We start from the raw sequence: 13461 nt of genomic DNA, 5'->3' as shown, positions 1-13461 counted from the left end.
TGTTTGTTTTGTTTTGTCTGAACTGAAAACCGAGGATAATATTAAAGTCATCAGGCCGTTTTGGCATTTGGAGAAGCTATTAAAACAAATCATTATGTATCATGACAAACCAATGCTTATACAATGTTTCAGAACAATAAATGTTATTGACAGGTCTATTAAAAAGTATGATCGATTAGTAAGCAGCAGACATCTCTAGAGCAGGGGAATTGTTGTGCAGAACTCTGAAGTCTGAGGAAGGACTTAAAAAAATATCGACTCTCCTCAGTTTGCCCAAGCCAATGAGCTACAACAGCAGCCTTCCCCCTACAGGGCCCATTTACACTGTAAAGTGCACTACTCTGTCAAATTCTCAGGTTAAAATGAAAGCCTTTTATGGATTTCGACCTATGGAAAGGGAACAGGGTAAGTGGATCACACGTCAGCATCGAGACGGAGTTATGGCAATGCATCTCAATTGAGTTCTGCAGAGGTTAAAGCCCCCCTCCCCAGCAGGGAATACATCGCCAAGGCAAGGGCACTGCTGTAGTATTATGCACTTTCGATGTTCCTGTGCTTGATTACTGGCAGTGAGAAAAGCATCACCTGATTAACTGTAGCACTTCTAAACCCTGGCAGCCCCAGCAGTAACTACGCGACATACTGGAACGCATTTCGTATTGCACTGCATACATGTGTACCCATTTCAAGCATACTGTTAGACTACAGTGTACATGAATGCCTCAAATATAGTACAAGGACTTTAAGGTTTAAAAACATTTCAAGTTTACCTCGAATATTTTTATAACTCACTAGATAAATCCCTGCTAAAAAGTCTGTACAATTTTAATAAAACAATTAGAAACGTTTATTTGTGCGGCCGCGGATCAGCGGGTCCAAGCAGAATGAAAAAGTGACTATTCTGTGCTGGAACAGGAGCTGCTTCTAGTAGATTTGTATTTAATTAACTGCAGCACAAACGAGCTATTCAAGGTGGTTATCACACGTATTTGTTGTCTGTAACATGCATACATCTACAGTGATGGCCAAAGGATTTGCATCACCCTCTAGAATGAATAATTTTGCTTCATAAAGTCAAATGAAACCTGCTGAATAATGTTACGTTAACATATCGGATTACATACCGCTTCGCAGTTTTCCCATATACTTAACGAAAAACTGAAAAAAGTGAGGATTTTGAAATGTCTGTACTACTATTATATCTTCTGGTAGACTTTTGCGATATCATTTTGTAGTTTATTTGGTTACATGATGTTAAATAAAAGATCTAAATGATGTTCACAGTTTTTTTTTTTTTTTTTTTTTTTTTTTTTTTTAATTAAATGTCTCAATCCTAAAATTCTAGGAGATGCAAAACTTTTGGCGGTAGCTGTACATGTACAAAAACATCTCATAGTGGACAATTCAAGAGCCGTCAAAGACAGCCTTCTGCTAATCAGTCGTCAGAAAGGAGGTCACCAGAACCTGCATTTACATTTTGTTAAATAGCTTCTTGTAGTAAATGTTTACAAATATTCAAATCTGAACAAGTGACTTCCAAGATTTAGTCACTATGACCTATGTGCATAACACCTACCAAGGAACGACCGTACCAAGTTTCAACACAATTCGAGAAGCTTTAATAAAAATGGAAGTATGATATAAGTACGTATGTACCTGCGTACCCAAGGACCCGCTACTAAATCCACCCCCCCTATATTATAAATGTATAGGAGTCACCTTGATCAGCGATAACACACAAACTACAAGCAAAACATTTTGAAATAAATAATGTCGGTTATATAAATAGTTGAGTAATAAGGTACAATATTGCCAATATTATGATATCGCTATATAGTATAAATGCTCATTTATAAAAGGCTCTAATGTAGTATATACATTTGCATTGTATTCAACACACTTTGTACATTTCTGTGATGTTGTTTAAAAGGACATTCAATTCCAGTACCGTACATTTTGAAGAATAGCAAACAGCACATGTAACAGGCTGAAACAGCATTTGAATGCTGTGCGTTTCACACTGTGCTGCCAGTGTCAGAAACGTGAAATGTGCACGTGGTAAGCTTCACTTTTGTGTTACCTGCTTTTGACCTAACGCTGTATTAATTTACAGTATTTTAAGAGTTGATTCTAGCTGTTCTTGCATTGTTGTTTTTCTTTTTTGAATTGCACACATGAAGACGGCTTTAAACATCTGCCTGATGAGATGACACTGACGCTGGGCTGCGTTTCTGCCTGTACAGCGCAGCCTCGTGTGGTGGGGATGGTTTTTACAGATACGGTTCTCCGAAGGTCTTGCGGCACTCCATGACTCCAGTGCTGGGAGGACGATCACAGTTATGTGTAAACTTCACCTGGATGGGAGTCAGACGATCATAGGCCATCTTGTACTCTCTATCAAATGCATCTGTTTAATTAAAAACACAACAATACGTTCAGCAAAAAAATGAACACACCGACATCTGGAGTCTGGAGCACAATGCAAGCCAATATGGCGAAACTGGTCCGTTTTAGGTCTTTTCTTTATTTTAGAAGGTTAAAATAGTAAAGCAATGCAGGTGAAGTTTGAGGTACTGTACCATTCTGATTTTGTCAATGATAAAATGGGGCACCCCTTCTGGTGCAGTCTGCCTTTATTATAGCTAGCTAGTAAATAACTGAATTGAACAGCATCTTACCAATATCAATGTTGTCTTTTCCAAGGGCAACCAGAGAAAGGAACAGGATTTCTCTGTATAAGCTTCTAAAAAATGGAAGAAAGATGACAAGCAACAGCTGCAATTATAATGTTTTTGAATTGCATACAAATAGCACACACATAACAATAAAACAAATCAATGAATAAGCGAAGGTAGGTCGAACAGTAAACACAGACAGCTTTATTTGTTTGAACACGCTGGCAGTAACAGGTTTGTTTTGTTAAACCCGATTCTTACCTCTGTCTTTTCATGCCCAGTTGTTTACCTAGAATCTCTAAGATTTGACTCATGGGCCGATAGACGTCGTTCATCTGAATGCTCTTCACCACGCTCTGCAAGAACTCTTCATTGAAGGGCTCCTCTCCCTTTTGAACAGAGTCTACCATGGGGTATTTCACACCTGCGCAGGACAAGGGTACACATTATTACCTCTACCATATTTAACACATGAAGCACCACATTCATTTTTCTTTGAAAAACTCTCAACACAAGCTGTATGTATGTCATTTGATACATTCTAAAACAATATTTCTTCATAGAAAAAATGTAAATCCTTTGTTTTGGCTACAAACTGCTGCGTCCTATTTTGAGGAAATTTTACACCGGCTATGAAGCTCAACACATAGAACATGGAGCTTTATCATCGCTGTGGGGAGGAAAACACCAAGAAATGTATCGTTTTTAGGCTTCAGTTTCTTATTTTATATTGAAGCATCATAAAAGCATCTGAAGGGCTATAGTTGCAGAATTAACAGTGACTTATTTTTTCCGGTTAACAAAATTAAAGTTATCCTAACAATATAGTTAAGACAAAATGTTAATAACAGGTAGATGCCAGTTGAGGACAATGGCACTTAATTGGTGAGACAGCTAAATCAAAAAGAACAACAAAGTGAAACATTCTGCAAACAAGAATGTGAAGAGCGGAAAAGAAGGAAAACAATGTGGCCAAGGGACAACTCAAGAAACACACGTCAGCAGCTGTGAAACACACGAAAAGGGCACAAATAAGTTACATCTACAGCAAATACAAAGAAGACCTGTAAAACAGAGAACAGAGTTCTGTTAGTATCCCGCTGGTCTAAAAGTTATTAATGGTGCCGAATAAAAATTCAGCTCAACACAAAAACAGTACGATAAGCAAGTATGCATGAAACCTTTCACAAAACAGACCAGAGCGGCACTTACTGTGCGTGTTCCACAGGATGTAGAACGGCTGTCCTGGATCCTGGTGTAGTTTAAGATTGTCCCACAGAATCTGGATTAAAACATGTTTGCTATCTTCTGACAACCAGTTTCGAGGAACCTGGTTGAAACAAATAAATACAATAAAAATGATACGTTATAATACAATTATTATAATAGACCCATACGGACAAATGAACAGTCCTATTGCATAACAATGAAATGAAAATTTTGCCTAATTCATAGCAGGGAGATGCTTCTATAAGATTCAGGTTATACAGTTATACATGAGTTTTAGATAACAGATGGTTTGCCTGAAGCAATCCTCCTACCTTTGACCCTCTGTTGCAATGTTCAGAGGACAGTATTAAGCCTGGCAAATTGCTTGGCAGATCAAGTCGTCTGAAATACCACACCAGATTCCAGAACACAATGGGATGATGGTCCACGAAGTCTGCCACCGTTATCACATGATCCCCTTCGTTTTCCAGCAAGCTTTCCAGTTCTTTCCACAGTACGAGAGGACTGAGATAGGGAACCGTGACCGGGTCTGGATTGTGTAGCCTCCATTCAAAGCTCAGAAGATCCTGAAACAGATCAGAAAAAGTACAACCAGCGTTAGTGAAAGTGCAAACACAGCATAGTACATCCTGAAATCTCTCCACCCAAAGCTGGGGATAGCAGGAGAAAAAAGGGAAAAAAGGCTCCAATCTAGCTTATAATATTTATTCATTAGTTAGTATTAGTATTGTGCAATTAACGTAATTCATAATAATATTTAGCCACCGAGTAACCAGTAAACATCTTACTCATTTCATGATTTTCTTGTCGTTTCTTTGCCTACAGCACGGTATGTTTACTATTTAGTAGGCTTAACTTTAACTGCCACAGAACCAGGGTTCCTTCTTAAAATCAATCCCAATTTCAATTCCAATTCCTTCATATTTAGAGACATAATTGTTCAGCTGCTTTCATTGACTAACAGTGACGTCAATTTAAGTAATCTGTTGCCACTGCGAGAAGCTCATTTTAACACAATATTGCTCATTGATTTTGATCAATGATGTGTTGGGATTGATTAAAATGGAATTGGAAATTGATTTTAAAAAGGAATTGGAAATGGAATTGAAATTGAAAAACAGGAACTGATGCCATCCCTGCTCAGAACAGACTCCCCTGCATATGAGGTGAACAAGCTCAGCTGACCAGAGGAACGGAGGGGAGAAATGAAATCCTCTTACTGCAACATCACTGAACCTGGAGGGCAGGCTCCCTGTGGGTACACTGTGGGTGTTTCTTCGGGGGGCATCGTCCTCCTCCAGTGGACAGAAGGTAGTGGCGCTCCGAGCCACGGGGTGCCCCGCACAGCCCGAATCACTGACACCCCACTTCCTCTCCGAGGGAATCTCAATGGACTTAGCAGGGGTGCATCCACAGCGAGTGCTTCTACTGACAACCAAAACAAACACGATGAGGGATGCTTCTGTGCTATGAATAGGCACATTCAAAAGATAGATTTAAACACACTCCCATTGCATAACAGTTTACTACGAGTTTAATAAGACACACCTATACGCTAGAGCTAATCAAGATCATAGTAAAACCTGGAATGGATGAAATTGATATGCAATAGGAGTTTTATTTCATCCCTCTCACATCTATTACAGTTGCTTAAAAAAAACCAAAAAAAAACAAAACAAACACAGCCCCAAGCAGAATGGTGTGTTTGTAAGCATGCAGTAAAATGCAGAGGAGAAACAAGCTTGATGAAAACAGCAGCTACATTTTTATCTTTAGCTCTGTGTTTGAAATATCTGCATATTCCAATTTGAAGTATATAAATACAAGCTAACAGCGGTACAAAAATTGATTTTAAAACTTGGTTAGCACTCCTTTTATTTCTAGAACTACACTGAACGTATTCATCTCAACATGTACATTATTCCTGATCCCTTTGGTCATTAACCCTGTTTCCACATTGTTCTGGATTAAAAATAATATGAATACATGAGTGTGAATGATTCAGCTGCAATCGTGCCAGGTGCCAGTGAGGCAGACGCGGTTTGAAGAGACCTGTTTTAAAATGCAGATTCTACTGCAAACGGTTCTGGAGTGCAATTCTACCAAGGCCACATCAAAGCAATCAGATTCTAATTAGAGAAGACATTAATGGATTTCTCTTCTGGTAAATTATGTTTAGAAGGAAGGAAGAACAATAATCAAATACATACATAAATAAATAAATAAATCTCTTAAGCTTTTCAGCTGTGCTTTGAATCAAATTAGTCAATCAATCTTTGGTAGTGATTAAAAAACAAAAAACAAAGCTAGGTTTCTCAACAGCAGAAACAAAAACATGAGAAGTGGAATTGACAACAAATGAGCAAACCGTAATCTTTTACTTGAAATACATTAACAGTTCACAGATGGTCTCATCCAGTTAGAGCTAACATTATTCTACAGTATGTTTTGTTTCTAACTGGGCTTTCCACACGGCTACCCTGCTCAATAATTGACCATTCAATTAAGTATCCTAGCCTTAAACTCGGGGTGCTAAATTGTTGCTGCGGTCAATTATCTTGCTGAGAATGACCATTACTGCCCAATTACATCTTGAAGATGAGTCAGGGACGACAAACTCTGCCACAGAGCTTGAGCCCATAAGCGGGCAGGCTCAATCAGACACTTTCAGAAAATAATAAACGAGTACGATGCATCAAAGAAAAAGGATTCTGAAGGCCAGTCCTACAATGGCAGCGCTACATACCCCAACTCCGGAAGTGATGTCGGGGGGAGGGGCGGCCATTTGATGGACTGTTTCTGGGCGGGCCCAGAACAGCTTTGGTATAACAATCCCGTGTAAGGGCGTGGTGAAAGGGAGTTCCCCTTCGTGATGAATGGAAGGGTCCCTGTCTAACAGACAGCATCATTTACAGCAGTACCCTGGAACTGCATTTCAGGGGAGATGTTTTACCTTTCGGGATCTAGGCATTCCGGTACTGTGATCTTCGGAGAGATAGCCATGTCTGGGTCAGCAAGGGAGATGACAGAATTCCTTGTCTCCAGGAATTCCTTAGGAACCGTAGAGCAGGCTGTGGACACGCCTTCCTCCACAGATGGGCCGTACTTCAAAAAACACCTGTTTTAAAAAATAAGCGACAGTTGATGAATTTCCAAAAGACACATTCCAGTTCAGGTCAAACTTCTATGCAAGTGGCCATGCCGTCAAAAGCCACTAGTATGCAGTAAAGGCCTGCAGTTAAAACGTACAACGTGAATTTGAATGCTGTGTGGGGCCTTGTACCTGCCGGGTCCCCGGAGGTCTCGGATCTCGATGTTGAGGAAGGGCAGGAAGGGACTCCCGCAGAAGGGACAGGTGGTGTTGAGGTTGGAGTCGTCTGCAGTCCATCCTGCCATGATCTCCTCATCATAGACCAGACAGTCGCAGGTCTTACAGCGTGAGCAGCTTGAAATGAGGACCTGAAACATTCAAGATGCAAACAATCTTTTACCAACAAATGATTTCAAATCAAGCTGTTATTTATAAATCACAACCATGGATGCAAATAAGATTCCTTTTGCGTAGCAGTTTTACCCATTCCAGGTTTTACTACGAGCTTGATTAGCCACAGCATGTAGGTAACAAGCTCAGGTGTGTCTTATTAAAAACTCATAGTAAAACCAGGAATGGATCACACCGCTATGCAATGGGAGTCTTCTTTCCATCCATAATCAAAACTAAAAATATCTACTAAACTTCATGTTTCTATAAGCATCTTACCTCCATGGCATAATTTTGAAATATACTGGTGTTGCTGGTGTAACGAGACGAATCCAGTTCCGACTTGTCAGGCAATGGGAAGTTGGAGCCTGTGGACAGTACACTACCTGCACAATGAAGAATCAGTAACAATGGTTAGCATTGCTTTACCATTAAGATTACCCTTCACTTACTGGAACTCATTATGTCTACAAAAGACTGTTGTCAGACAATGTAGTGATTTATTTATATTTTGGTCAGGGATATTATTCGATTGACCTGCTTTCATGTCTTTGATAAAGAAAGTCTTTTTTTTCACAAGCACTTTAACCAGCAAACCCTTGAAACACTTTACAATCAGTAACATGCTTTTAGTAGCTATAGCGTGTTGCTAAACGAAGATGATGGAGCTCTTAAAGAGAGGAAAACAAGGCCTTTGATTGAGGCACTCGAAGATCAGAAATTGACTGAGTCCATACAGAACCTGTTCTGAAAAGCAAATCTGAAACCTTAATGCACACATTTATATTCATATATTCATTTATATTATGTTCATATTGTCTATTCAACAGTCAGAAATACTGTAATTATTGTGCCATTATACTATAATTGGTTAATTACTTCAGGGATGGAAATAAGACTTCTACTGCATAGCAGTTTCACCCATTCCAGGTTTTACTATGAGCTCGATTAGCCGCAGTGTATAAGTAACAAGCTGTGGTCAGGTGTGTTCTATTAAACTCAAAGTAAAACCAGCAATGAATCAAACTGCTATGCAATGGGAGTCTTATTTCCATCAACGTTACTGTACTTGGTAACTACTGAGTAAATATCAATTGATTATTTACAGTGCTCCGTTGTTACTTCATGATTTGATCATTCACACATGAAGTTCATTCACAATTAAAACCTGTTGTTGACAGCAAGTTGTAAACGTACTGTACTGTGGAAGGACCCTTCACTAATGCAATCTTTTCAATACTTCACAAACCTTTGATATACTTTGAGGTGCAAGTCAGACAGCAGTAGTGCTTGGAAACATAGTGCTTACAGTACATAAGCCTGTTTGTAGGCTTTTTGCATCTTACAATACAATACCATTTCATTTTTTTTACATAGCGCCCTTAACGCCATGGCATCTCAGAGATGTTCTAGCCCCTTAAAATAATACATGACTTCAGGGTGCTGTATAAATGTAGTAAATGCATGGTTAATACAGCTGCAGGTGCACGGCAATACATGGGTCCTTACCTGTGTGATGTGGTTGCTTTGAAGTGCTGTCGTGAGACGTCTGGCTCTGTCCCACCCCCTTAGCCACGTATGCAATGTTGTTTCCTTGAGGGGACGCTGCCCCTTCATATTCACTGTAGACATCATCATCCATCAATGAAGAGGACTCAGGGTCTATCAACCCACCAGATGATATGCTAGATCTGTCGTAATTGAGATCCTGTAATTGAAGACCATACAAGAACACATTAAATACTACAGTACCACGTGCTTTTCAGTGCTTTAGAACTGAACAGAATGGTAAAAGCAACATTTAGGTTTTCAATTATGGGCATACTGCCATCTGCTGGTGAATTTAAATTTTAGACTAGATTTTTCTAAAATGTTGCATTCCTGGATAAATAACAGAGATTTGACATGAACTGTCCAGCCAGTTTGTTTTTCTGAAATCACAAAATGTGCACCACCGTTCTGTTTTAATAATGTTACTATCATTTCAAAGAGTTGTTTAAAAAGAAAGCACCTTAGAAGAAGTGGAGTAGGTAGCAAATCTGGAATACCACTTGCTGGCTTTTTCTGCTACTCCTTTCCCGGCTGAAAACATGCTGCTCTTGAGCACATCAAAGGTGGGTGTTAGTAAGGTGTCCAGATTAAAAGACGACGGGGACATCGCCACTGCTCCTTCGGGGTCTGGAGGCAGCTCCCTCTGCGGGCTGTTCGATGAGAAGGAGGGAGACGACCACAGCCTATCTCTTAGCTTGCTGTCTGTCTTGGAGTGATAGGTCCTGGAGCGGGGAAGCCCCACAGCTCTGGGGGAGCTTGGGGGAAGGCTGGACCTCCTGGAGTTCTTTTCCTCCACGGAGGGGCTCTGGATACAGGTGGGGTCGTCGTCCCTCGTCCTCTGCAGGTCCACGCTGGGGGCACGGCTGACCAGGGGGCTGCTCATGTTGTTCATGTACATTTCGATCTCCTCGGCCAGTTCTCTCCGTGCGGAGGGGGTGGAGAGGCTCCTCACTTCCTCTTCTTCCTCAGTCTGCTGCTCCGTCTGGGCTGCGAACAGGGAGAGAGGGTCGAAGCCCATCTCGACCGGCCTGGCTGCAAAGCTGCTGCTGCTGCTGGACCTCTCCACCCTGCGTGGCTTCCGAGCCGCCACTTTCACAGACTTCCCAGCGCTGGCCGGCTCGTCGTCAAGGTCCTCTAGGTTGAAGATAGAGGGCGAGTCTATTTTATCAGCTTCGAAAGCCGCGTCTTCGTCGCTGGAGTCCTTCTCCGGACTGTCTCGGTTTACAGCTTTTGACCTGTGGGTGCCGTTTCCAATGTCCAGAGTGTTCGGTCTCACGGTCTGGACAGCGTTTGAAAGGATCTTGATGTCAGCTCCCAGTTTCTCAGCCATCTTCCTGGTGTCAGTCTCCACAACCCCCCTTTTGTTCATCTGCAGCCCCAGGATTGTGTCTCCACTGAGGTTGCGGTTCCGGTCTCCCCAGCTCATTGGTTCCTTCAAACTCCCTTCCACGGCACTCTTGTGTCTCTTCCGAAGGCTGTTGTTTTGAACATAGCCAATCTCCTCTAAACAGGTGGTGAACATAAGTCCTGCAACATGATCTAAAGAAGGGGAAAAAAAAAGAGATAAGAGCAACACAGATTTGAGTTTTTCAGGAACATCTACACAGTTCTATTAAAAACTATGATTCAAAAATCAAAACAATGTCTATACTTTTTGGCAATAGTCTTTTAGATGCATAAGGTTAGTCAATGAGTGAGCAAACTGCAAGTGGAGGAAAATAAAACAAAGTGCTGACCATTGCTCGTGTCGCCTGACTCGTTGACTGCCTCAAAAGGGCAGCTGACACGGACGATTCCCCCGGGAGGTTTAAATCCACAGGCTGCTTCTTGACAATCAAACTGAGGAACAGAGTCACCACTCCCCTTTACACTCTCGCTTTCTGAAACTGGTGAGAAAAAAAAGAGACAAGTCTGTAACAAATATACAAACAATCCCTGCGGCACTGCACCTGGTTATAAAGGACTCTCACCCAGCAAAGCAATATCAGATTCATTCACTACGGGGAAGCAAAGCAATATCAGATTCATTCACTACAGGGAAGCAAAGGGGGCTTCAAAGTCCTTTTTCAAAGTTTGCTCACATTGTAATAGTAATTTAGGGATCTTGTCTGTACTTGTCATTTTCTTCCCTATTTTAGAACAGTTTAAGAGTTTTCCTTTTAGAAATGCATCAGCTGTTTGGAAATCCAGCCCTACATGTTAGTATCAGAGCATTTTGAACGTGATATATAAAAAACAAAAACTGCCTGGCTTCATAACAATAAAACATTAAATAAACTATACACCAGCAGGTGGCACTTCTGTTGAGGATTGTCAGTTCAGAGATTTGGGCGAAGATGCAATACTTCCCCATTTACAGTATTAAACTGCAATACCTGACAGACTGCACTGGCATTTCAAAACGTTAGAACACACTGGAGAGAATATTCAGAATAGATTTATAAGAAAGTCAAGCAGATGAGGCCATGATGGCACTAGTCCAGCAGATGAAGTCATGACTGTCTTCATACTGTAATTGAGACTTTCTTAATTATCTAGGACCTCACCCAATTTATAATGAAATAAAACCAAGCCCTGCATTTCAATTTTATTATAACTGTTCACTTTTCAGTCAGTCTTGTAGAGATCTACATACGTGAGCTGGAGTCGCTCTCCTTCTTGTCCTCCGTCTCCACTGGACCATCCTGTGTAGCAGCGTCACCCCGCCTCACCTCCTCTTTCGACAGAGAGTTGTACCCAAGGTCAGACTGACCACCTGATCACCACACAAACACACACACACACAAACAGATCAGATGATACTACGATGAAGAAGAAACGGCACTGAACTGTCTTATACATTATGTGCTCATGATGCTACACTCATCTGGCAGCACAGAATTGTATGCCATTACTATCCATTTCCTACGCCCACAGCCACGTTACCCACTGCAAACTGTCGAGCACGGCTGATTTGAAAGCATAGGAGGGCATTTTAATTCATGCCCCCTGGAGTCAGAAAGCAGGGGGATGGCTGCCACTCGCACTGCAGCCCTGAATATTTGTAAATACGTTAATCAGCTCCACATCTGAGACATGAGCTCGTACTCACAGCTGACAAGAAGAAAGTGAAGCCAGTTGGGGTTGCCTGGTAACCAACTGCTTGATCTAAACATTAAGAGTATTTTCTTTCATCTTGTACAGTACATGGAGTCTCACAAAAGTTCTGATTTCAAGCTCCTAGTTTGCCCTCCTGTTCTTCAGAACAGATCCATTAGCACAGAGCTGCTTTCAGTCCATATCACTGAAATGACCAGGTAAAAGAAAATACTCTAAGATTTATTTCAGTGTAATCTCATATCACTCCTTACACACAACATGGATGCTAAAGTTTTTACGAAAGTAATACCATTTTCAGGCTAAACCACAATGTGTAATACAAACAGCATTAACAGATGCACAAAATAAAGAGACAGGAAAAAGTAATGAACAAGTAAAATGAGACAGTTACCTGAAAGGACACTGGGATGTCTGATTTCAAACCTAATCCCCTGTGTGGGGTATGGAATTTTCTCCATGTACTCTACTAGACTGCTACCATACCCACAGCTAGCTGCATGCAAGAGAGCAAAGACAAAACAACCAAAAAGGACGGGACAAGGAGGGGGAGACAGGGAGAAAGGAAGTAAAAGGAAAGAGGGTCAGAATACAAGGGGGGGATAAAAGAGCACAACATTTAAAAACAATAAAAGGGAATGTTTGCAATGCACAATAAGGAAATGCAAAAAAAAAAGTGTTGGGAAGAGCGTGAAGCAATGAGAGAAGGAAAGAAGAGAGATTTCAGAATGACGAGTGCTGGTGACAGTTTGAATAGTCTGGTATAAAGGAATACCTGTGCTAGATCTATCATCAGTAGAATCTACTTTGATTAAATCAGTGCTGAACGGAGCCTGTTCCGCTGTGTTAGTGTCGTTAGAGCTATCCAAGCTGCCATGACTAACAGCATCCAGGTCACTGCCATCTGCTTGAAGATAACAACAGGTTAACAATGAAAGGATATGGTCCGAAATGTGGAGGCGTCTCCTAGTGGGGACTTCAGTATCCAATGGCTCAGGAGATGAAAAGTGCAACAATATTGAAACCTTCTTTGATTGACTTCAATTTAACTTAGGAGGTGCATTTAATCGTATACTGCCTTACGAAATATTGTACGTTTGAACTATTCACTGCTTTTTTGTAATGCCTATAGTGTGATAAAAGAGTGTGTGTGTGGGGAGAGGGATTACAATAAAATAAGAAATCCCTGTCTGTTAACGAAGTTGGATCAGTCTATTAAAAACTTGTCAGATGCCACACAGCCTTTCCAATGTTGGCATGCAGTATAAATAAACAGGCAGTCAAACCAGGCTGATTTTCTTATTAAGCTGATATAAGATACAAGGCAAAATGGCAACATGTTTCATAATCTTTTTCATTCTGAAACTTCACACAGACAACCAAAGGCTGTAGCGCAACAGAAATACTTCACCCAAGCAAGGCTGCATA

General features: G+C 41.0%; 1 protein-coding gene across 7 annotated transcripts in view; it reads right to left on the bottom strand.

Moving 5' to 3' along the window:
- Positions 1-1284: 1284 nt before the first annotated feature.
- LOC117428558 (C-myc promoter-binding protein-like) overlaps positions 1285-13461 on the bottom strand; it is a 38609-nt gene continuing 26432 nt past the window's right edge. For 3 of the 7 annotated variants that reach the window (XM_034047684.3, XM_058995421.1, XM_034047688.3), the window contains 14 exons: positions 12809-12937; positions 11573-11692; positions 10674-10823; positions 9398-10476; positions 8896-9094; positions 7666-7772; positions 7189-7364; positions 6859-7023; positions 5126-5333; positions 4217-4471; positions 3888-4005; positions 2937-3099; positions 2679-2743; positions 1285-2407 (listed from right to left, as the gene is read on the bottom strand). In XM_034047684.3, the coding sequence (XP_033903575.3) occupies positions 2271-2407; positions 2679-2743; positions 2937-3099; positions 3888-4005; positions 4217-4471; positions 5126-5333; positions 6859-7023; positions 7189-7364; positions 7666-7772; positions 8896-9094; positions 9398-10476; positions 10674-10823; positions 11573-11692; positions 12809-12937 (3071 nt within the window). In that variant the 3' untranslated portion in view covers positions 1285-2270. Of the gene's footprint in view, positions 2408-2678; positions 2744-2936; positions 3100-3887; positions 4006-4216; positions 4472-5125; positions 5334-6858; positions 7024-7188; positions 7365-7665; positions 7773-8895; positions 9095-9397; positions 10477-10673; positions 10824-11572; positions 11693-12427; positions 12530-12808; positions 12938-13461 lie in introns of all 7 variants that reach the window. The other 4 variants (XM_034047690.3, XM_034047691.3, XM_058995422.1 and 1 more) reach the window with 3 other exon arrangements.

The sequence above is a fragment of the Acipenser ruthenus genome, chromosome 21 (genome assembly GCF_902713425.1).
Source record: "Acipenser ruthenus chromosome 21, fAciRut3.2 maternal haplotype, whole genome shotgun sequence".
NCBI classification, from domain to species: Eukaryota; Metazoa; Chordata; class Actinopteri; order Acipenseriformes; family Acipenseridae; genus Acipenser; species Acipenser ruthenus.
This window is presented reverse-complemented; position numbering and strand designations above follow the sequence as displayed.